The following is a 24,711-nucleotide window of genomic DNA, read 5'->3' on the forward strand; positions in this document are numbered from 1 at the left end:
GTCAAGTTGGTGGTTTTTATTTTGAAGCAAATTGACATTGAGAGACAATAAGCATTTGTTTATGTGAGTCATGTCTTTTGTTAATTGCTGTGAATGACGTGTTTATTTATATTTTATTCTTAATGCAGAAATCCACTTTTTGGGTAAGAAATGATTTAAACAAACTTAGGAATAAGTTAAAGTAATGTTATGTACAGGACATTCAAAACTCTCTGCAACTCTTCAAGAGCACAATCGTTAAAAATACTCAACTATTTAGTGCAGTTCAGAATAAACTGGCAACAGCTTAAGCTCCTCTACGGCATTTCCATTAGTGCTACAAATGCAACTATGAGTGCATCTTCTGATGGTGTCTCCTGAGATGATAGTTTCGGGAAAAGCTCTTCCCGCATTGGGTGCATTCGAACATTCGCTGTCCCAGGTGAAGCATTTGGTGAGCTTTGAGACTCTGGGGGCGGCTGAAGCTTTTACAACATTCGGGGCAGTTGTAGGGCCTCACCCCCGTGTGCTTCCTCTCATGTCGCTTCAGGTCTCCCGACTGCCGGAAGCTCTCCCCGCAGTGGGTGCACAGGTACGGCTTCTCCCCGGTGTGAGTGCGGAGATGCACGTTGAGCTGGCCGGTGTAAGAGAAAGACTTGCTGCAGTGAGGGCAGCTGTACGGCTTCTCGCCCGTGTGAATGCGCTGGTGCTGCTTGAGACCGTAGTGGTTTGTGAAGCCCTTCCCACAGTCGGTGCACAAGTACAGCACCTTCACCTGCTGGAAGCACGCGTGGGATCTGAACGCTTTTGCGTTTGCACAGCTCTTCCGGCAATGGGGGCATACATATTCTTTCCCCCTCTCCTCTTCCTCTTCCTCTTCCTCCAGCTGATCCGCCAGGCTGTCTGAATCATGATGGGACAGATACTCCTCCGGGTGGTGCCTCTTGATGTGTTTAATAAGGTAGCTCTTCATTGTGAAGGAGAACTGACAAAAGGAGCATGGGAAAAGCTCAGACGTGCAATGATACTTCATACAAGTGTTGCTCTTCTGATGCTGCCTCAGGTTACCGGTTGTGGCGAAAACTTTATCGCAGCGGTCACAGCTGAATGATTTTGCATGTACATGCACCATCTTCTCGTGTCTTTTTAGGAAGCCAGGCTTGTTGAAAGTCGCCTCACACTGACCACACTTGTGCAGTCTCAAAGTGCACTTATGTGCTTTGAGATCATCTGGGTTTGCGTATGTTCGTTTACAGCGATTACAGCTAAACCATTTGTATAACTCTGCATTTCTGACAGCAGGTGCTTCCGGTTCAGTGGAGGTCTTGTTAGCCTGCGCAGGACCCGCTAACGGCTTCTTGCAGACGGCCGCCCTTTGTTTTGGAGCTATGAGCTTGGTTATGGCAGAAATTTTTGATCTAACTCCAAGTCGCTGAGGCCTCTGATGCTTTTGGATAGATTCAACTGTTTTAGCCATTGAGGGATGCGGGCTGAAGTCTGGATCGTGGCTCTGATCATCACCAGCAGTCACCGGGTCATCGTCTTGAATTTCCACTGTGACCTCCTCGGAGTTATGTTCAGTTATGTGCTGCTGAAGGGAGTCCACTGAAGAAAAAGTCAGTGAACACTCAGCACAGCTAAAGGGCATGCTGGTAAAGTCCTCTGGAGCCTTATTTGGTTTTTCTCCCCGTTTGCTTTTAGATTTTTGGTGATGCTGCAGGTGCCTGGTGAGGTCGTTGTACTGGCCGAAGCACTTCTGACACGTGTTGCAGACGTACGGACGTAACCTCTTATGAACATTCACCTTATGCTTTTTCAGCGATGCTTCATTTGTGTACCTCTTACCGCAGTCTGAACAATTGGAGGGGGAGGTTTCTGCCTCTCCTACACTGCCATTTTCAGTTTCAGTTATATCCATTGTTTCTTGTACATTCTCACTTTCACTCATGTCCTTTATTTCCTCAGATACAGAGGAATCGGCAGTGTTAATAAGTTCAGCCCCCGGAGTCAAGCTCTCTTTCTTCTCCGTCAGAATCCTTTCCTGATTAGGAACAGTGGTTGTCTCTTTTATCGCAGATGGCTTTTTGTGAACTAGTTGGTGTCTGATTAAGCCAGATGCCTGGCTAAAACTCCGCCGGCACTGTGGGCAGCAGTAGGGACGTTTGTTAGAGTGGACGCAAAGTTTGTGCCTCCTAAGGTGAGGTATTTGCTTAAAAATCTTCCCGCAATCACCACATGTTTTGGACTCGACAGGATCAACAGGCAATACCACCAGGGATGCTGAAGTGTGACCTGATTCAACATTTGATGTAAGATTTTCAGGTTCAACTGCCTCAGCAGCTGGTGCTGTCCAGTCCGCTTCAGGCTGTATGTGGACATTTTCTGTATGTCGCTGGAGGAAGGACTCTGTAGTGAAGGACAGCTGACAGTGGGAGCACAGGAAGACCTGAGATGTTGCAGCTGTGCTACTCTCTTCGATGTTGGAAGAAGGGGAAAATATCATGTCAACATAAATTGACCAGATCAAAAAGAAATAATAGTATGCATTGTAAGAATTTAAAAGTAGTCAATAAAGAATGGCTTCAAAATATTTACTGTCTGTGGCTAGTGAAACTTGTATAAAAAAACAGGTACCTGTTGCATTCAACTTCATAACCCACACCTGGGTCCAAGCTTCACTAAAATGGCTGAGAAACTTGCTGCTGGGCCACACCATAAGCTCGTCTCCAGGGTGTATGGCACGACAGCAATGAAAAAGGATGCTGTCTTTGTACTGGACCGCCAGTAAATTTGTCTCCTCTTTATTACGAGCATAATTGACGTACCTGCGTAAGAAAAGAGGTAGAATATAAACATGGACAGAGTTTTAGAAGCACCATCATCTGCAGTATGATAAGGGCAGCGCCTACGGTCCACTAAGAAACAAACTGAAATTCATACACGTGCATAACCCACTCAAATCTCTGACTTAACTGCTGGCGGTTGAGTTGCACTGTGGGTAATGTATTGTAGGTGCCAGGTTTTGACAAAGAAAAAGAATGCTTGGAATAAAAAAGACAATCTGCTGCATTGAGATTAATACTCCCCCCCCCCCCCCCCCCCCCCCCCCCCCCCCCCCCCCCCTAAGCTGTCTATTGCGACTATGGGAATGTTATAGAAGTGTAATGCTAATTTGGTTGAATATTCTTTTAAAGGAAATTTGGGACTAATAGCAAAACAGTCAAAATAGCAGATTTGAAAGCATTACCTCATCCAGTTTGAGTGTGATTCTCTGGCTGCATCAATGTACTCATATTTACCCTTTTCTTTGCAAATCTGCAGAAAATGTAAAGACTATTTTCAAGAGTAAAACACACACACACATACAGCAATAACGACAATATGAAGTATTTAGATCATTGTACAAATCAAATCCAAGCTCACCTCCCAGGAGAAGTCACTTGCAATTGCATTTTCTCTCGTTGTCTCTTCTCCCTCATATGGTCCAAAGTGCATTCCCGGAGACACTACTGGTCCATGATTTATGACCCCAATGCCTGCACTGGGAATACTGGATCTGCCTACCATGAGACCATAGGGAAGAGTGAGGAGGGCCCTCTGGGGAAGACCCTTGCTCGATGGAAAGTCAAGAATAAAAGATGGGCCGTTAATGTTAGCGGGATCACTCTGGTCCTGGAAGAGAGGCAGACACTCCTCACAACCTGGAAAACAGAAGAACACAGACACAGTAATTGAAATTTGATTTCATGAAACCTATTTAAAACACATATTTCACAACATGCAAATTAATATGGCACATTTAGAATTCTGTCTACAATAAAACCTTTAACTACGGCACATACTTGTATTCTACAGGCCTCTGTAATTTTCAGATGTGTAGTTTAATGGGATGATTATACAGTCAGCTCTAACATTTAATCTATTGTTACAATGCCATGTCTCATTTTATAATACATTTGAGTTAAAGGAAAGGAAACTTCTCATAAGAAGAGGAAAATGATGGGGAATGAGGAGGTGGAGGAATAACACAACATCAGTGCTGTACCCTGACATATTTATGTCTTTAGTTTGTGTTTATAGACCATGTGGAAACTGTGTATTAGCCCAAGGATGCTTACAAAAGACACCACCGGCCTCCGGGTTGTCTTCATGTCCCACAGTGTCCAGTAACTTCTGAATTGGCGTTTCTACTGGCTCTAAAACAGGAACTATCACTAGAACAACAAATACATTATTTAGGAATGTGAAAATAAGTCATATCATCAGTTTAAATGTGAAATTATCAAATCGTATCATAACGTTATACCTGCAGGTGTGTTGTTTTCAGGGGGAATGCACTCTGTTATAACAACCTCCTCGGTCGTCTCAACCCACTCCACGCCGGTGCTCCTGCCCGACATGACTGACTGGACACTGTGTAGAGTTGATGGAAACTATGAATCTTAAATGCTCACTGAAATACATACTAAACGCTAACGGCTACAGCAAGATATAGAAAGTTTATGTTAGCACGCTAGCCTAGCTTGGTAAACATTGGCCAGCAACCGACTTCCCATTGCATACAGACGGGGAAGTAGTCCTGATAACATGCAGTTCAAAGAGAGCTGTTAACTTAGCTTGTTATAGTTAACAAGACAACATTATATCATATTGTTATTGTGTTATTAGCTGCTATGTGGCTATCACAGAAGCATCAGAAAGATAAAGACTAGCATTATAATACAGAGCAATGCATTCGCAGTTAATACTTTCTACATTAATCTATATAAACCTTTATACCTACACGAATCGCAACGCCTATGTCCGTCTGTTATATACTTTATCGTTCACAACCGATTTTAGTTGTCAGGGTTAGGGTTAGCTATCTATCCAAAACCGTAGACGCTTCCCGGAAGCAAAATATATCCTACGCACTTTCAGCATAAAAGTCCACATTAATGTAGTTAACATTTCTGTTCTTTTCCAAATAAAAGTGCCAACGTCAGTCAAATCACCTATTTGAGGTTTACCTGCTATCGCACGTGTTGCATTATCTTATAGAATTATCCTAACAAGCAAAATTGAAACATTTGAGTCCATATATAATGCAACATCGGTCAAATCAGTTAGCTGAAAGTATATAACAGCTATAGTCACCACCTTCCGTATCTGCGCCGCTGGTGTAGTGGTATCATGCAAGATTCCCATTCTTGCGACCCGGGTTCGATTCCCGGGCGGCGCACGATGTTTTTGTTTCCACCCAACAACTAAAAACCTCTGCAATAACAAAGTTACCACCTACACGACGCATCTCACATATACCATGGATACATTCAAGTAGTTTTTACTTTTTTTTATTATTTTTTTGCACCCAGTTTGAGTGTGATTCTCTGGCGGCATCAATGTACACATATGTATCTTTATAGTTGTATATCTTCAGAAAATTTAAAGAGTATTTTCAAGACAACGAGTACGCGCGCGCGCACTCTCTCACACTCACTCACTCTCTCACGCACACACACACGATAACATAATAGGCAATACATTTCTATATAACGTTACACCTACACTGTATCTCAAATCCCATCCAAACATAGTTGTGGTTCTATACTATATTATAATATAGGCCTACATAGAAATACAACATTTAGCTGGCTACCAGCTGAAATATGTAGAATCAATAATCATAATCCAATAATATGACAAACATTATAGGGAAATGGTTAATTTTTTTAAGTTCTTACACTTTAATTATATCTTCATGATAATATTTGTACTTTTACTTGAAACTACTCCTGGAGTGAAACTATTCTGTTAGCTTGATAGCTAGCTCAGCTTTGAGAGCATCAACCTGTTGCCTGGCAACCGACTGAATGATGTTTGTCGACGTTTTAATACGAAAAAGAACAACAAGTGTTGCCTGGCAACGAAGTAGCCAACAGAGCGCACCACAAACTATTTTCAGCGTCGAAATGAAGTCCGTAAAATTAGGTAGAATAGTGTCGGCGTGCGAGCTGGACTGTAAAACGGCGAAGGGATGTCTCTACATGTGCGGGATGTGTCCAACTTGCGCTTTCGCCCCCAAACCACCAGCTTCCTCGCGCTGTCTGTGGAAGGCGTCTGATGAATTCAAGAGGAGGTTCATGGTGGAGCTGCTATTACGCTGCAAAAACATCCAAGTTCTCGAAAGCATCCGGAGTGTGCTGGATGTAACTTCTTGGACTTTATTTACCTACGCCAGGGCAAGGAGACCAAGGTCACTTCAGGACTACCCGTGCCGAGGTACAGACCGCCTGCAGGATGGGAAGCCACTGGGCATGGACATGAAGGAGATCTGGGACTGGTTCAACAGCAGCCCTGACTGGATGAAATCATATTATCTCTGCCGTATTTTCTCACTCTGTGACTCGGAAATGTTACGCATGTTGGCTAATTTAACCAGCGTGCTTCTGGTCAGACAAAGACGAGGTTTTCTGGATTTTAATGGTAAAAAGAAATCCCGTTTTATTGCTTTATGTGGTATCAACAGGCTGCTCAGTCGACTGCTTTTCATTTTCCTTATCAAACTTTAAAATAAAAGACATGGCAGACATGTACTCAACATAATGGTACAGAGTAATAAGAATATAAATTTCATTAAATAAAAATGAAATATAATTGTAAATCTTAATATATTATATTCACATTTAAATCCAGTGGGTAACTTCTTTATTCATTCATTCATTCTATATCAAAATGTATGACATTTTACACTCAATTTTGATATTACAATTAGTTTACACAATATTAAATTTTTCATTTGAATCCAAAAAGCAACTCAATGTATATTATGGTGAAAGAAATGCACTAAACATTCTGATTTATCATTGCAAAAATAAAAATACATTTTTATTTCCAGGAATTAAAAAAATACAGAGTGAAATTGTGATGTGTACTTCTGTAGGAGCTTTATTTAATTAAAGATCTTTGCTTTGTGACACACAAACTTTGCATTGCTAGTGTTGATTATCAATACTTCTTGCCTTATGATAAACTTTTGCTCCTTTCCAGTGAGTAGTCGCAGGTACAGACAGCATGCACAGGTCAGCGATGACAACCCCGCTCTTATGGTGGTGCCTGGATCCTCAAAGTCCATGTCTGGAGTCAGCCGGTACCTAGACTTCATAGGCTGCCTACCAGTTGATTTGTCGAAGAGGATACTAGGTAAGCCAACACGTAACACACTAATGAAATGTAATGCAGTCCTTGATTTACTATAAACAGAAAGATATGCAGTGTTCGCTAGCTGCCGGATTTGTATTATTGATACATTTGTTTTTCTGGTATGTTATTTTTGTGCAACATAAAGTATTGTACATGTTGCGAATTAAACTGTGCACGTGTGTCTTCTACCAGGTCTGTTAGATGAGCCCACTTTGAGATGCTGCCAGAAGGTTTGTCAATACTGGCGGCAACTAGCACAGGAAACAGTGGAGGAAATCAAGTTCAGAAGACTTTTTCAGGATGAAATTAAGGCAATGATGAAGGTGGAGCATATCTATGTTTACATAGTTTAGTCATATCAATATCAAATCATATGTAAAAGATTTGTACATAAAAGTGTGTAAAGTTGTAGTTTTGGTGATAAGGATGGGATCAAAAGTTTTTGATGTGTGGCGTTATTCTTTCTAGTTATTAAGAATGACAGTCAGGTTTTTTTCCTGTTCTAGAGGAGCAAAGGTAATGATATAGTCAGTTCTACTTACGCCAACATCGTTGAAGTCCCGATACCCATCAAGGATGATGACACAGAGGATATTCATCCTAGTGTCCAAAAGGTCAACAAATCAACACCCTAGCTCATTTCATTATTTAACAAAAAAATATGCTTGTCAATATGTGAATTGTCTTTTCGTTGATTTTTATTTCACAGGTCAAGCCATTTGAGGGAGCTTATGCCAAAATCAAAACTAAGATGGTGCAAATGGAAGAGCGCAATGTTTATTGTGGTGCATATTTTACCACGATGCTGCTGGACAAGTTAGCGTGTTTACTTAGCTTTTTGATTTCCGCACATTGGAATAAAAACATTACTTATGTAATTAGGTTGTGTTCGGTTTGACAGAGAGGACCCACAGCGGGTAATGGACTACAGAGGTGGATCGTTTATGGCAACGGGCTCCAAGGACTGCGTGGTGCGTCGGCTTTATGTGGAGTCGGAAACAATAGTTGTGTCAGTGATGAAAGGCCATGTTGGCAGCATCAGGGCAGTGCTGCTATGCGAGGACAGAGACCTGCTGATATCGGCGAGCTGCGATGCAAGTATCAGGTGAGGAGGAGATTGGAGCTGGATACTGAGGAGGATTAATTCCTCCTTGGGACTGACGTAGATTTGAAAAGGTGGGTGTTTTTGTTGTGGTTTCATCACACCTGCAGGTGTTGGAGTTTGAAGAATCATAAGTGTTTGATGAGCCTGTACGGTCACACTGGCACCGTCAACTGCCTGGATGTCCACGATGACAGACTTGTGTCAGGAGCCAAAGACTGTATGGTAAAAGGTTAGCAGCCTTTAAAGGATGTATTTTATTGTTCACACGTGTGTGTGTGTGTGTGTGTGTGTGTATATATATATATATATATATATATATATATATATATATATAGATTACATCTTCAGAAATAGGGATAATCTGGATACTCTTTAATAAACAAAAGTGTCTTGCACATATATAATTGCAATATAGTTGCTTGTATTTGTTATCTGTACAACACATTTTGTTTACTTATCGAGAAGAGTTACGCAACATGACATCATGACTTCAAGCATACACGCTGATTTTCTTTAGCCGAGTGGCGTGTTATATGTACGCATTTTGAACTGTCCGCGTGTGTCTACGCTGTATACAGCGGACGTAAACATACACGCTACTTGCCGTGTTGTCGCGAGAAGATAGCGACGGTTTAGGAAACAGACAACCGGTTCGGTTTAGGAAAAGAAGAACGTGGTTGGCTTTAGTAAATAAACAGACGGTTGGGTTTAGGAAACATAACACGTGGGACACGAAGGAATCTTAACACGTTGGACACAATCCCCGGTGTCCTGGGTAAAAGTCCTGTGTTTTACCCATCCAACACCCCGACCAACCTCCTTGCACAGATTTTGGTCCTTTCATACTACTCGCTACGGTGTAAATTCACACACAATCGCAAGATAATGTAAGTCAATGGAGGTCAAAGGGTGTTGATAAACACGCTACAAAGTGAGTATGAGTCTTGATAACAGCATACAAATTGACGTGTCATACATACTTTGTTTTTCTGTTGTATAGTATTTGTTTTTCTGTTGTATAGTATTTGTTTTTCTGTTGTATAGTATTTGTTTTGCTGTTGTAGAGTATTTGTTTTGCTGTTCTTAATTTATGAATTCCCTGTGCGGCGTCCTTGAGTGCCAAGAAAGGCGTCTTTAAATAAAATGTATTATTATTATTATTATTATACGCCATTCTAAGATATCAGTCAGAGTTACTCAATAAACCTTTTAGTGACCCTAATGACAAGTTTTTGTAATTACAAGAATAGTCTGTATATTTTACAACATTGGTGTTAACTAAACCTTTACTACCACACTGCCAGTGTGGAGTCTACACACAGGGAAGCATTTTGAGGATTTTCATTTCAAGCACCCCAGTCCTGTCCAGTGTGTGAAGATCAAGACAAAGACAGTCTACAGCAGCTGTGATCGGGGCCTTGTCAAAATATGGGACATGGAGAATGCATCGTTGCTCAGGGTGACAATACGAGTCATTTGTTGAGATCAATTTACATACTTAACTGTTTTTTTGTTTTGTTTTTTTCATACAGTATGTTAACAGCATGTCATATAAAATGAATAATTTGTGTTTGTTCATTTTTTTTGTATAATGCATTACTTTCCTGAAGGTGATTGATGCCCACAAGAGCTCAGTGAAGTGCTTGTTCGTTGACAAATGGCACTTTTTATCCGGGGACTGCAGCGGTCAGGTCATGGCCTGGAGCATCAACTGTGGTGCTAAAGAGCGCCTCATGACCTTTAACCACCCAAAGTAAGCAAGAAACCTCTGGAGTTGATGTGCCTAGAAAGCGCACACACACACACACACACACACACACACACACACACACACACACACACACACACACAGGAAGAACATCATCAGGAACACAGCCCTTATGTTAAATATGCTGATGTATTATAATGTTAACCGTAACCCATAAGGAAGAGAATGCAATCCTTAATTCCAGTGCATTGCTGTGCACATAATAGTAGGCCCGGTGACTCTGGGCTGGTGATTGTGAGCATTTACAGTACGCATCTCTTCCGGAGTGTCAGCTGAGTGCAGTGTCGCCTCTCTCGAGCTCAGCCCTCATGCAGCCGCAGACACACCTGCAGCTTCCACTCTGCCGCAGCTGCTGATTTATCTTTCTGATGTATATCTTTCTTCTGTTCCATTCTCACAACTGAATGTGAGTTGTTTTTACCTCGCAACGGTTACAACATGAAATGTAGCACGGTACGATACCTGTGATAAAAAGTACTTAAAGTAAAATGTATTACTAGAAAGTACACAAAAAGAACAACTTTGTTAGAGTAACAAGATTAAATGTAATTTGTAACTTCCACCTCCAATTTTTTCAGCCTGGTTAAAAAAAGGTTTTCGGTCTCTTTTTAAAACTTTTTTTATTTTAACGTACTTATTTAAGTTTAGTCTTAACGCCTACTCAAAGCGCTTTTAAAAAGCACATTAATCATTCAATTACAATGGCCGAGGCTGGAATTAAACCACCAACTTTACAATTGGCAGGCGACCTCTCTACCACTGAGCCCCAACCAGTGTAGCATTGAGTGACAGATTACATGAAGCTTTATTCGGCCCGCGTCAGCTCCATCCACGCACCCAACCTTTGTAAATATTAGGATGAATCTGCCTACACATGATCTGCGGTAAAATCGCTCTGCGCTGGCGGTTCCATGGTTGTCCTTTGGCGAGATGCTGCCGAGTGATGCGCTCAAAGTACAAATTATTTCAACTTTGACCTCATTGCCAGTGACCTTTTAGGGTGCATCCAATTCCAGGAACAATGATGTTGCATACCTGCGCTGCGCTTTGCCTCTCTGCCTCAACTAGGGGTTGTACTAGGTGGTTTTAACCGGGATCTAGGTGACGTCTAGTCTACATAAACAACGTTTAATTTCCGGCATTGTTCAGGTGGTGCTGGAAATTCCAGAAGTCCGTCACCTTCTGCTTTCTTTGACTTGGCATTCTAAACCCTGGTTGATTTATGAGGCAAATGGTTAACTGCTCCTTAGATCTCTGCAGGATAAATCCAATGCAATGTCTAAAATAATTGTGATCGGTTTCAAGAAATGCCAATAAACCAAAGCATTCCATCCTGGAATGTTGAGAGGACTAGCCAGACCCTCCTCCAAAGTGCTGTGGAGGAAGGTCTGGCAATGCAAGACTAGGTGACGTGAGGCACTGCCAAGATGGCGACAGCCAAAGCTGCTAGGAGCCCTCCAATTTGAGCTTCATTTTGGCTCTTTTGTAACCTTTGAGTGACATCACAAAGAACACATCCATATTTTATAAAATACGTGTTCTTATAACCCTATTGAATTAAAAGTTGACTTTTCTGCAGGGAGGTCAAATCTCTGACTCTTGTCTACCTCCGTGTTATTACCGGCTGTGTGGACGGAAAGATTCGCATATTTAATTTCCTCACTGGAGATTGTCTGAGAGACATCACGGCAGAGGCTGAAACAGGACGAATACTGTCCCTGCACTTCCATGACAACCGGTGAGTCAGCTGCACTCTCACGAAACCTTGTTTATTTTTTTATGGTTTGGTGTTTAGGTTTTCAAATGCATTTCTCTCTCATATTATCTTCCCATATTTTCCTTCAGTATATTAGTGAACACAACATCCAGTGTGAGGCGCTACCAGTTTGCCAAAGTTTTTTGGGATTACACAGAGAGAGGCCAAGGTGATGTGGTGCCTCAGGATGGTTTGGTTTCTGAGAAATCCGCAGCTTCACTGAGAAAGCTTCCCTTCACCTCTGTCAGGGACCATCATATGGCCCAGGGGACTTCGCCCAGCCAAAATATGCACCACTATAACAAGAGGAAACCAGCGAGAGCTAAGCTGCATTACCCCACCAGCTTCCTGCCTAGCTCCACTAAATGTCAAGCACAAGGTAAGCATGCTCAAGTATGTGTTAAATTGTCAGAATTCTTTTTAAGATGAGTTGTTGTAAGGGAAAACTTTCCTTCATAGCCAACGAGCGCTGTGCCACTGCTAAACAGTCAGTGATGTTGAGTGAGAAGGCAACGAGTGAACGGATAAAGAGCAGAGGGCTTCATCATCCTCTGACACGCGACTCCATCCTCCTCCGGGTCAATGCCATCCAGAAGTCACAGTGCATGGATGAAGTTAGCATCAACATGGAGTGGAACGCCAGGCTGCGAGATTCCTGGGGCCCTCACACATCTCAGGACCTGAAGCAGAGCCTGCACAGTCAGATGTTCCACACGCACAATGTTCATCCTAGGAGGGCCAAGACCTGTCTTCCAATTTTAAAGAGAGCTGTCAGTCAAAACATGGCAAACACAATCAAAGGCAGCAATTTCTCCACTACCCCGGACACTCAGAGGACCCACCATCTCTGTTCATTTTCTAAAGAACAGCCTCACAGTGCTGACACACATAGGACAATCAAAAGAATGAGTGGATTTACTGTACGTGCCACAAAGGGGCAACAGGCTCCTGAGTGCATGCTCATGAATACGCTACCTAATCCGGAGCACTCCATGAAAACTAGCAGCCCCTTGCCCAGGATCCGCCCCGTGTCTGTGAAAGGTCCATTCAGAGACCAGGGAGGGTTCAGGCTGCTCACAGTGAACCAGCTGGAAGATTGTCCGGCCAAGAAGGATCTCATGCACAACTGGGAGAAAAAACTGTCCAAGAGGAATAAGACGCCAGAGAAAACAGTGAAGAAAGTCCCATAATTTGTTCTTTTTTTATTATATAATTTGTGAGCAGAACTCTATCTCCACTGCACAGTGGGTGTTCTTGACATCTTTGTTAGTCCAAGTTACCATATTGTTAAAATGTGAGGTTTCATTAAAATTCCACTAGGGGTCAGTATTGTATCATCTGACTATAGTTGGGCCAGTACTACTGTTATTATTACACAGTAGTTTTGCAGCATGCTTAAGATTTCATTTTACTTTTTTACTTACTGGTTACTGGTTATTTTAAATTTTTTAATGCAACAATTTTTTTAAAAGTTGAATGTATTGTCCATTTATATATTCTGTTAATGTTAATAAAAGGAGGGAGAAACAGGCACAGTTATTTCAGTGTTTAGGCACGTGTCTTTCACATATTTTAGGTAGTTTGCATTTAAAGTTTGATTGCATTGAAACTCAGAACATAAAAAGCAGTATTTTCACAGTATGTTTCCCACAGAAATCATTCTTTTTGGTGATTAACTCTACAAAAATGCCTTTTCAGTCATTGATTTCTCAGATTTAAACAGTAAAGCTGCCTACACATGATAGGCGGCAAAACTCGCTTTGAGAATACTAATTTACCTCCAGGTAATGAATCATCTTGAAAAACATTCCTTTACCAATCAAGCAACAGCAAATATTAGTTTTTCTATTGCTGTGGTCCTCCACTGAGTGAAGTCATCAGAGTGAGAGGAGTTTGTCCCATCCAGAGAGACCTTACAACCTGCCACCTGCCCTCTAGCCCCAGTGCCTTGAGGGCGTCATCAGGGGCGACGAGTATGAAGATCAGGGAGAAGGTCCTCTGCTTCGACAGCAGCAGCCCAACAGCTGGGCACCCGTGAACAACAATGGGTTATGAGGAGAACTGAGTGTCTAAGACGTCCCACTTTGCAGAATCTCTTCTTTCAGGATCGTTCTGCTGCTAATTAATTTAGTCTGCAGAAAACTGGGGACAATAGGGTCTCCCTTTTTTTCCTCTTGTGACAGTGTGACGTAGGAAGACAATGCAATCCCCTCCTTCCACCCCGAGCTCCGCTTAGCTTCATCATGCAGCACAGCTCCCCCATTGTTTTATCAGGTATGGAGTCTCTTGTCAAGGCCCGGCAGAGCTGCAGGGGGGATAACAAGCGTAAAATCAAAGCAAAGTTAGAAAAGGAAAAGTCTTCATGGAGGAGTGCTCTTAGACCTTCTGCACCCTTCAGCAAGCCCAATGGTTGGCTGAGGAGAGGAGGGTGCAGGTTTATTTATGCATGAGGAGAAGCTTGAAAGAAATGACTGGCTCTTGCTGTGAAAGAAGGTTTTAAGGGTTGGAGGCGACAAAAGACGATTCAGTATGACCCGGCTGACCTTTGCTCTACATCGATCTCCATCTCCAAAGGCGCATATTTGCGTCATAGTTCATTTGTCAAATTAATTTTTCAATTTTTGTGAGACTGTGTCAGTAGCAGGTTTAAACTCTTAACTTGATTTAGACTAGAACACTCTTTCCAGACAAGGTTAGTCCAGGCCAGGCCAGTCAAGGTTTATAGAATGTGATTAACCAAATAATGACCTGCATTATGTTTTGTATTTGCATGTCACTCAGACGGGTGGCTGACTCGCCCTGGAGCTGTCCAGATATCACACCGTTACCAGCTTTAACGAGAGCGGCATCAAAAGCTCAATGAATATGCTAATTAAATTCTCGCGGGGGACTGACTCGTGATAAAAACAGTGACTAAATATCCCCATTGTGGAAAGCCTACTTTGGACTTTGTTCTGACAGGCAGCCATCTCCTGGAGAATGCTGGAGAGCTAAAAGCGAAGCTTAAACAAGGATCATAACGAACAACTTCAAGACCCGACGAAGCAGTGACATCAACACATGGGAGCGACGACAAGTGCCTTGATCTTGAAACAGCTTTAAACGCCAGGCCGCACGGCCAGCACTGTTTCCAAACATCCCGTTAGGACTCAGTAACAAGATCCATATGCCTTTCTGACCTCATTTGCAGATAGAGATCCTAAGCGAAAGGGGATACAGCCAGAACGCAGAAAGGCAAATTAACAGGAACACCATTACTAAGATATGGGGCTGATTTACATCCACATCCAGCCAAGTCAAATAGATAAGAGGGAACCCAATTGCTCATTGATTGGATCGCAGGGGTGCTGCCTCTGCAGCGGGCAGGTTCTTGTTTGGTGGAGTTGGACCTTGCTGCGTTCAAGGGCCATTGATTGAGCCAAAAAAGAGCCGAGGGAAAACACTGTGACCACACATCAGGAAGATGATCAAAGAGGCTACTTGCTGGCTTCTGGCTTCTCATCTACGAGACTAACCCCCAACAGATGATTGTGTTAAGTTGTTACTCACAGAGGGCCCACTGCTAACACATGTCAAAGAGCGCTGATACGGGCAGCAGAAATGACACCTGAATTAGCTGAGGTTGATGGACATGCCTCATTCCTTATAAAGAGCTGTTGTGTAATGGCATTGTTAAGGTACAGAGAGTTTTCCCTCCCGCTCAGGATTTTGTTTGTTTACTCAATTAAGTTTAAAGCTTCTTTGTTTTTTAAATATATGAATTGACTGATTGTACCGTGACACCATCTGTTTTTACAGCGTGGCATATGGAATGTGTTTTGATAATTGCAAAGAGATTATTTTCTATCTGCAAGACCTATTCTATACAAAAACAAAATCAAACACACTGGTGCTTTGGCACCAGAGGCTATGGCATACATTGCATTTAAACTTGGATGTTTCTGTGCCATCATTTACAGACAGCACTGTTGTTTAGTTCTTGTCCTCCGGGGGGCCCTCTAGACCTGTTTGTAGAGCTGTTCGGGGGCTAGTCCTGAATGTTTCAGCCAATCATCAATGCTTTGGCAGTTTTCACCTCTTCAACATATTTTCGACTGACTTCTTAAAGATAATGTCTAGCGTTAACTGTATGACTTCACAAATTTAGAAACAATCTAGTAATCAGTTTAAATTGCATGGGAAATTGCACCGTAACATCTTTCTCTCCGGATATTGCTCTAAAATGGAATACTCTCAAGAGAAATGAGAGCAGAATTTCAACGCGATCTAAAACTACTTTAATAACAGGCTTTACAATCTATTTGAATATGGTGTTGTTAGGTTTTCATGGCATGTCAGCCTCAATGTGTTTCAGTGAGTCACTATTAAACAAGAGAGACGGGTGTCATGGAATGACCTGTGGTCTCAATGGCCCCAGTCTTCACAGAGCGGCTCCAGACACATGTAGGCGACAGTGTTAAGTGTCATAATTTCACTTTTTTTCTCAGACATAAATACGGAGACGTAAAAGTCAAAGGTCAACTGCATAAAACTTCCCTAGTTGGAGGTCAGTAGACACATATCATGTGAGGGGGGTGTAGGAGGCGGTGGCTCCTTGGAACAAGAAGGCAATTCACAAGTTAAAAAGTTACGACAAGCGGCATCTGACTCTACTTCCGGCCCCAAAAATGAACAGAAAATGAATTGAAAAACCGGACTGCAAAAGGTCTTCATGTACCACAGAAGAACAACAAAGCACTTAAGTGGACCCAGGGCTGCCGTAGAGGATTAAAGGCCTTGCATTGGATTGTACTTTTCTTGATAACTCACGGAGCAAACCATTTTTCTATGAAAAATCAAAAATGTATACAGTAAATGGTGACTGGCAACAATCTCCACAACAAATACAAGTGTTTCTATTTAAAGCTCAGCAACACACGGTGCGACAGAGGGTTTGGGACAGCTAATGGAAATCTTTATCTGTACTTTCCTCATAGTTTAAATCATGCACTTAATCACAGTCTGACAAACTATTAAGCTGCTTGCTAATGTCGAGTACAGACGTTTACTCTCCTCTGAATCCTGATACCAGCAGAGATCTCGATGTTTGGAGAAGGCACGTTACGTGATAAGAACAAACCACCAATGCTTGTGGGCCAAGCAACTGCACATGCATGCCCACACATACAAAATCTCACTTTAAAGGGTTTTTTTACAGCTGGGGTTTGATTCCGAAATGGATGCTGGTGCATATTTTGTTGAAAAGTGAGTTATTTAGTTTGCATTATTAAAAAATATTCTGTGTGGTGTGAACTGCTGCCGCCCTTGCATGATAATTCTGATGGATGTGGCAGACTATAGACCCCCTCAGGATCATTTCATTTATTCAAACTGTCTACCTGACACTATTACTTAAGACTTAATCGCCAGACTATTCAAGCAACTCAGGCAATTTCTGAAAATGTTCATTGCTATTTACCCTGCAGCTGGATTCACTATCTTTCTCTAACCCACCCTCTAACAGTCACAACAAATGCCACTTTCCAGACACGATAACTCGACTGCTGTTTGTACAGTAAACACTCAGTGGGATTCTTACTCTTTCCTCGCTTGACCCTGGCCCAGGAAGAGCCTTTTTTGGAGCCGAGGAGAATCCACGGGTGTCCTAGTTTAGATTTTTCACAGCTCAGCGGGTTCCTTCGCATGTTGATACAAGTGCTGGGAAATAACACACAGCCTAGTTGAGTCATGCCATTTGTGTTTTTCATTTAGTCGTCAGGATTTTTTTTTGTTTTAGAGGACCCAGGGATAAAACTGACCCGTGTTAGCAGCAGATGTTTTGGGTCATGGAGTGGAGCGTCTTATGTGCCTTTCCCAAGGGCTCGTGTGGTGAAAGGAGTGTCAGTCATGGACACCAGAGAGGTAGCAATAGAAGGAAGATGAACGTTTTTGCAACCTGAAGGTAAGAGTTTGTTGCTGGAAAGGAGCCAGTTTAAACTCCTGGACCACTTGATGATCTGGAGGAGGAAAGTTGAAAGCCCCACATGGTTCCATTATTAGCAACTGTCACCCTACAACATTTTGCAGCTGAAACCCATCGCAGGCCTCAAGTCAAAACTGTCATTTACTTTAATTTGAAAAGATTTTCCAGTTTGTTTGGGCTACATGTGTCTGCACGTATGGTCAATGCACACTTGAGCAGAATCTAACTAACTGCACTTGTTCAAGGCTATACTTATACTTTGCTACTGTAACAATATTGTTCTTTTAGTTGCTCAAAGAAATTCGGAAACGTGCCTAATCACTTTCTTATAGAGAGTAAGATGAAAAGATCAATACAACTCTCGTTTTTATACGCTAAATCTGGATCTTGAGCTGAAAGCATGGGGAAACTGCCAGCTTGACTCCTGTCTTTTTAAATGGACAGTTGTGTTATATGCTTCCTTTTTTTCAGGCAAGAAACCAAACCAGCTCCTTTCTCCACTCCCAGCTATTTTAAATTATGGTGAAAATGGACACATGATCACTTTTCTGTAACGGCAGCATGTTTCTTAGTCTTCAATTTGAAGAAAAGGCCAATAGCTAGTATGCTGGCATGTGTGGCCAAAACACAATTCCTCCTTTCTGTGATTGTGTATCCACTGAAGTACTTTGCAAATCCAGTAAACTGATGCTGGGTACCGGTGTCATGTCCTCCTATGATGGATTGTTAATGGTCCTCTAATACTCAACCCCTGTGCAAACAGAATGAGACGAGTGTCCCCTTCCTGTTTACCTTATTATACGGTACAAGTAGACAAGCTAGCCAGGCTATCTAAAACTGACCTTCACCCTTTTTTTTTTTTTCTTTCTCTTAGCCTTTTGGATAGAAAGAGCCAGGCTAGTTGTTTCCCCGTTTCCAGTCATGCTAAGGTAAGGTAGCCAGCTGCTGGTTGTCCAAAATCTCATTTTTAATCAGTCTGTCACTTTAAAACTGCATTGGTCTAACAGGACATTTAATAAACAGACATCTGTATAGAAATGTGTTACTCTGAGCCAAAACACCGACCTTCAAAAAAGGACTTTATAATGCTTTAGATTCACAAGAGAATATTCATAAATCCACTCTAATTTAGGACCTCTGTGCCAAAGATGCGTCAGTGTCTGGATGAAACAACACTACTGAATCCTTCACTGGCACAAGCAATCCACGTCTTCGATATGGAAACGCACCTTTCCTCTGGTATTGTGATAGGTCTCTCCTCTCTTAGCATTCCAAGATTCATCGAATCCCACAGCATCTCCTTCTGCCCTCCCCCGGTCTACAGCTGTTAAAACACCCCATATTATTCTCATAATTGTTTCAGTGTGTAGGCTGTTATTTTAATGTGCCAAGCTGGAGGAGTCAGGAATCGCACAACAGTTGCGGTACAAAAGGCCGATATTTTCTGACTACTGACATTCTTCAGTACGTTCTTGCATCATTTTATATTTCTTTTCAGAGTAGCTGCATTATTATCATCAGGTGATTACCATTTCATTTGGTAGTATAAATCTATTTTATATTTCTTTTCAGAGCAGCTACATTATTATCATCAGGTGATCACCATTTCATTTGGTAGTATAAAACAAATGAAACCTGTATTGTAAGTGACCCACAGCCGTTCCTTTAAGGCTTACTGGATGATATGCCTCCTCATCACATTTGGGTCCGCTCTGTTTAACATTTCTGTAATATTTCTTCTACACGTCCTTCCAACTGCAATAAGACACACTGTGATACATCTGTTTGGCCACGGCGGACATGTCTGATATGCATTTCATAAAGAGTGAAATGGATATGGAGTTTACATGAAGACAGGCAACTTTCCTCAAGAAATTATGATGATTTTATGGACTAATATGAATTAACAGGCTCTCCAAGATACTCACATTTCTGAAGTATTATATTTTGGTTTCAATGAAATGTGTTGTGACTCACTTTTTGGTTTATGTTTCAAAATATTCAAATCTTTATAACAATTGTTTTAACCGTTTTCAGCCTGAATATCTTTCAACCTTTTACTGAATAATCTGTGTGACATTAGTGTTAATTAAGTAATAAAGTACTAATTAGATTTTTTTCTTAGATTGTTTAAAAGGGTGTTTATGTTACTTAATGACTTAATGAGAATTAGACCAGAAAGGTCTTGGCAACTTCTTAAAAACGTGTCTGCCAGTAATTTTTCTGGTTTCTTTCTCTAGAGAACCATGACTCCATGGTCTTGGCTGCCTTCTCACTCCGTTGGTGTTTTATGCAACCTCCCCCTGTAGACTTTTAATAATTACAGCCTATTATTTCACTCAACCTCTGTTAACAGCTGCAAGGAAATTAATTTGAAGCCAATGTGAGGGGAAAGAAAGGACATAAAAAGAACTACAGATACACAAACCTGATACCACAAAGTCTGCAAATGTATAGTTCTCATTCGGAAAAACGCTCCAGAAGGTGAGATAAAGAATGTAACTGATCCTCATGCAGCTGCAGCTTTTAATAGTTACCAGTGTTTAAAAGGTGCTCCGCCGAGGCGTTCGGGTTAGTGAGCTGTTTTCCTTCAACAATAAAAGCATGAAGTAAAAACGACATTGCTGGAGTTGTCTTTCCCACACAATATGCAGGGCATAATGAGTGTGTGTTGGATGGCATTATCATCTAGTTATAACTCATCTCAGTGGCTGTGGGAAAGCTAAATTCCATGTTTAGAGGTTGCAATGAAAAGCAATCTGGTTTATTATATGGTGCCGTGACACACACACACACACACACACACACACACACACACACACACACACACACACACACACACACACACACACACAGTCTACAGAGGTAAAGATAGAGGGAGCAGCAATTAAAGTTACAGGAAGAATAAAGGGTATCAGTTGTAATCTTTTGGCTGATGAAATAAAAGTCACTAAGCTCTCTCCAAACACCAAGCACTGCATATTTACACAAAGGAAACCTGATACAATGTGATAAGTTGGAAATGCCAGACCCAGCTTTTCTTTCTAAGTGTCTATGTTTGTGTAATGGATGTGGCTACATCAAAAGCCATCTTTACAGCACGCCTAAATCTGAGGCCGCGGTCAAATAGTCAAACAAAGGATGTCCTATGTCTTCTTTTTCATGTGATAATTTATTTTTTATTTTTAAAGATTTATTTTTATTTTTACAAACATTACACTGAGATGGAGAACGCATCCCAGGACCTATATATATAAAAATAAGAGGAAGGACGTGAGGGAGACAAAACAATGCTTGCTCGGTCGCACTGACAGACAGACAGACAGACAGACTCACAGACAGACAGACAGACAGACAGACAGACAGACACAGACAGACAGACAGACAGACAGACTCACAGACAGACAGACAGACAGACAGACAGACAGACAGACAGACAGACAGACAGACAGACTCACAGACAGACAGACAGACAGACTCACAGACAGACAGACAGACAGACACAGACAGACAGACAGACAGACTCACAGACAGACAGACAGACAGACAGACTCACAAACAGACAGACAGACAGACAGACAGACAGACAGACTCACACACGCACACGTCAGGTGTCCTGAGTCTTTCCCGGCGAGCTATGCATGCGCGCCGTGGAGAGTTCCATATATACTACATCCAGATAGGAAGGGATCCACGTGCGCATACACAGGTTGTGAGGTGGTTTCCAATAGACAAACACAGCACGTTTCTAAATCCCGTTTCCAAATCCCGTTTCTAAATCCCTTTTTCTAAATCCCAGAGACCAGAGACTCCATTCCCAAGGAATGGAGTCTACCAGTCACAAAAGTAGCAAGCAAGTAGAATGCAGCTCATGTATTTTGCGTAAACTAGATTCACTTAACGCGCTTTGCCAAACAGGAAGTGGAAATTACTTGCTGGTGTCACAGCAAAAAACGGATGACATAAAATAAAAGATAATTTGTTTTGTCAAATCATCTAAAAAAACTAAAAAAACTAAAAGAAAAAAAGTAGAATACAGTGTATATAGTAATATAAATCTAGTGGTTTGATTTAGAAATCCCAGCTCTGCTTCAATAGTTCGGATTTCCTTTGTCCGGGTCTGAAGATTTGATGTGGTGATTATAAAATCTACTAATGACCAATAAGGATGGTCAGAATTTCTAGCTTTTTTCACACCTGAAGGGAACTCTATCTGTAAAATGAGGAAGCCACATCAATAAGATTAAGGTAATGTGGATGAAAACATTTGATAGCCTTTAGTTCAGCAAAACATTAATATCCCATTTAAAAGTGAACTCCATTGACCTGTGTTTTTAGCCCCAGAAAAATAAATTGACATCATGACAACAGTTTTTGTTCGTATCTAATTATGACCATGAGAAAACACATTTTGATAATACCCTAACAATGAAGTTATGATTTTGAAATAATATGGTTGAAAAATTGCTGTGGCATCAAAAGACAACTTAATGATCACTTGTTTGCAAAAAAATGAAAAGCTATTCTTCGGGCAATGTAGAGTCCTGTCATCTGCTGCATTAAACACAATGAAAACACATCTGCTTTTGTTCATCTGATAACAATTTTAGTCTGTTATTATGGATAAAAGGTGTGTCTTTTCCAATTTGTTCTTCAAATTCATTGAAAGGACCAGAATCAGCACACTGTAATATTTATGGGTTGTAACTTTGAATGGTGGATACGTTGTACAGCCACCTAGGGTGCAGTAAATTGAATCTAAAGTCTAATCTATTTGAACCAAATGAAAAATTATAGGTGTACTATTCCAAGACCAGCAACGGCCTACAGCCTTTTATTTCAACCTGATAACAGATAATTATTATTAAGTGTAAATCCCAACATACAAAGTTATACTGTGGAGAACATTTTAAAAGTGCAGCGTTAAATTAATTACATTTTCACAACATTTCTCTTCAGTCTCACACACGAACATAAAACGCACACACAGCTACACGTACAGTCTACACGACACATCAGGGATGGCTTCTGCTTTTTACTAATGTGAAATGAAACCCAACCTCAAAGGGCAGCAGTGGGACTTTGTGGAGACTAATGTTTTGAAAAAAGGGGTGAGTCACAGTCAAATCCATCGGAACTGCTCTCCACGGCTAATTAAAATAAACCAGTGGCCTGCAATCACGGATCCAGTTGGCATGGGACATATAAACAGCCCGTTGCCTTAAAAAGAGAACCCGTGATTCTCAGGACCAAAACAGTGGCGTGTGTCCCAGGCTGGTTAAAGTGAGAGTGCCGGGCTGGACGACAGCACAAAGGCCACATCTGGGATCACTGTGTCGTGAAAAACGCACTGGAGATGTCGAGATATCCACGCAAACAGGCGCCCGGAATATTTCTCCAAACATCCATGTGACTATCCCATATTTGACAGGCTTCCACTCAGTTAAGTGTTTACCTCTCTCAAGTGGCATGAAGACGTGACAGCAGATTTTGGCATTGCACTTTATCCGTCCCAAATGGGCCAGCCGTCAACGTGACAGTAGGTGAAAACAAATACCCCTCAAATCTCATGTGAGTTTAAGTCTTCCCACATGGAACGAAAGACGTTCCAGGAACTGCTGGCATGGGTTGAACCATCAAACCTGAGATTTGGGTAGTGATACAGTATCCTGGCAAAGGATTGACTCCTCCTATTTTCCTCTTCCTTTCATCCTTCCTGTGTGTTGAGTATGAACTTAATTATCCATATACTGGCTTTGTGTGGAAATGCACATGAATTACTGATGACCCTTTTTTTTGTAGCTGTTCTGTATACATTCAGGCACAGAATATACACTAAAAGACAAAAATATTCAGGGACACTCCCATTCACGGTATTGACGTGTTCTCAATCCTCTCTGCTCAACTTGCTGTTTTTGGTTTCAGCTTTATTGAACTAACTCTGTATACCTGGCTCACACCCTCATCATCATCTGCAACAATAACACAACTGTGCCAGGAAGTTCCTGTTCTCAGCGTTCAGATACTGCCAATGTTGAGTGGAACAAGGCAAGGCCCTGGATTCTTTTAATGTGCATTGATGAGGAGTTTGCGGTTTTCATTTGTTATGAGAAGGAAGAGTGCCACATCCACTTCATGCGCCATTGTCAACATAGTGCTCTTTCCTGAGAGCTCGGCGGCAGATAGAGATGTTAGTTTTGAAAAAGACTGTTTATGAGTTTCGCGTGCCACACATGCCATATGGATCCGCGAATATTGTGACCTTGCTGGGAGCCAACAGAAATAAAACTCAGGGTTTTTAATTATTTTTATGTTCTTATCATTTTAGATTTATTTTATCCTGGCCCGCTGGCATTTCATCGTCCGTGTGGTTCAAACGCAGAGGAAGAAAAACACATATCAAACCACACTGTGCAATAAACAAAACCAGGGCGAAGGATAAGAATCACTTATCATGCCCATTCTGATATGTAAACAATCCGCTGTAGGTCAGTGGCTACAGCACTTGGGCTGTTACAGCACACATAAACATGCTTTGGATGATGAAAAAGGTGCTAACAGGGCCCAGGGATATCAAAAGAGAGCACAAAAAGTCAATGACAGATTAGTTTTTTCATCTTTGCAGAGGGCAGGTCATGGACTTGTATGTACTGTAAGATAAATAGCAAGTTGGCCTGTAAAGCTTTAAAGAGCACATAAATACACTAACACGATTGGTCTTGGTCAAATTAAAAGCAAGGAGAAGTGCTGCATGAACTACCCGGGAATTACTAGTATTATATTTCCATTTTACCTTTTTTTGTAAAAAAAAAAGACCTACAAGGCAATGATGTATAATTATTTTCCTTGGTCTGGACCAAATTAGCCAAATGATGCTAAAGATGGTGCAGGGTCAGGATCCGTGGAAGGTAAAACATGATTACTTTTGCTGGCAGGACGAGAAATTGTCATTAAAGCTT

General features: G+C 41.5%; 2 protein-coding genes and 1 non-coding gene across 4 annotated transcripts; 2 read left to right on the forward strand and 1 right to left on the reverse strand.

Moving 5' to 3' along the window:
• Position 1: 1 nt before the first annotated feature.
• LOC117937364 (histone-lysine N-methyltransferase PRDM9-like) lies at positions 2-4,898 on the reverse strand. Of its 2 annotated transcripts, none has more exons than XM_034861273.1 (7): positions 4,763-4,898; positions 4,286-4,394; positions 4,098-4,193; positions 3,403-3,680; positions 3,227-3,294; positions 2,614-2,804; positions 2-2,451 (listed from the first exon to the last, which is right to left on the reverse strand). In XM_034861273.1, the coding sequence occupies exons 2-7, from the start codon at positions 4,377-4,379 to the stop codon at positions 329-331; spliced, it is 2,850 nt and encodes a 949-aa protein (XP_034717164.1). In that variant the 5' UTR covers positions 4,380-4,394; positions 4,763-4,898; the 3' UTR covers positions 2-328. The 2 variants fall into 2 exon arrangements, with proteins under 2 accessions (XP_034717164.1, XP_034717163.1); XM_034861272.1 differs by having other exon boundaries at positions 329-2,451; positions 4,286-4,404; positions 4,764-4,890.
• Positions 4,899-5,129: 231 nt separating this feature from the next.
• On the forward strand, positions 5,130-5,200 carry trnag-ccc. Its single transcript has one exon. It is a non-coding gene; the product is annotated as a tRNA-Gly (tRNA).
• Positions 5,201-5,833: 633 nt separating this feature from the next.
• On the forward strand, positions 5,834-13,338 carry fbxw10 (F-box and WD repeat domain containing 10). Its single transcript, XM_034861271.1, has 12 exons — positions 5,834-6,444; positions 7,009-7,161; positions 7,354-7,484; positions 7,668-7,775; positions 7,871-7,977; positions 8,063-8,266; positions 8,374-8,495; positions 9,571-9,725; positions 9,877-10,019; positions 11,614-11,772; positions 11,880-12,169; positions 12,250-13,338. The coding sequence occupies exons 1-12, from the start codon at positions 5,835-5,837 to the stop codon at positions 12,978-12,980; spliced, it is 2,913 nt and encodes a 970-aa protein (XP_034717162.1). The 5' UTR covers position 5,834; the 3' UTR covers positions 12,981-13,338.
• The last annotated feature ends 11,373 nt before the right edge of the window (positions 13,339-24,711 follow it).

This window comes from Etheostoma cragini, chromosome 21 (assembly GCF_013103735.1).
Source record: "Etheostoma cragini isolate CJK2018 chromosome 21, CSU_Ecrag_1.0, whole genome shotgun sequence".
Taxonomy (NCBI): domain Eukaryota; kingdom Metazoa; phylum Chordata; class Actinopteri; order Perciformes; family Percidae; genus Etheostoma; species Etheostoma cragini.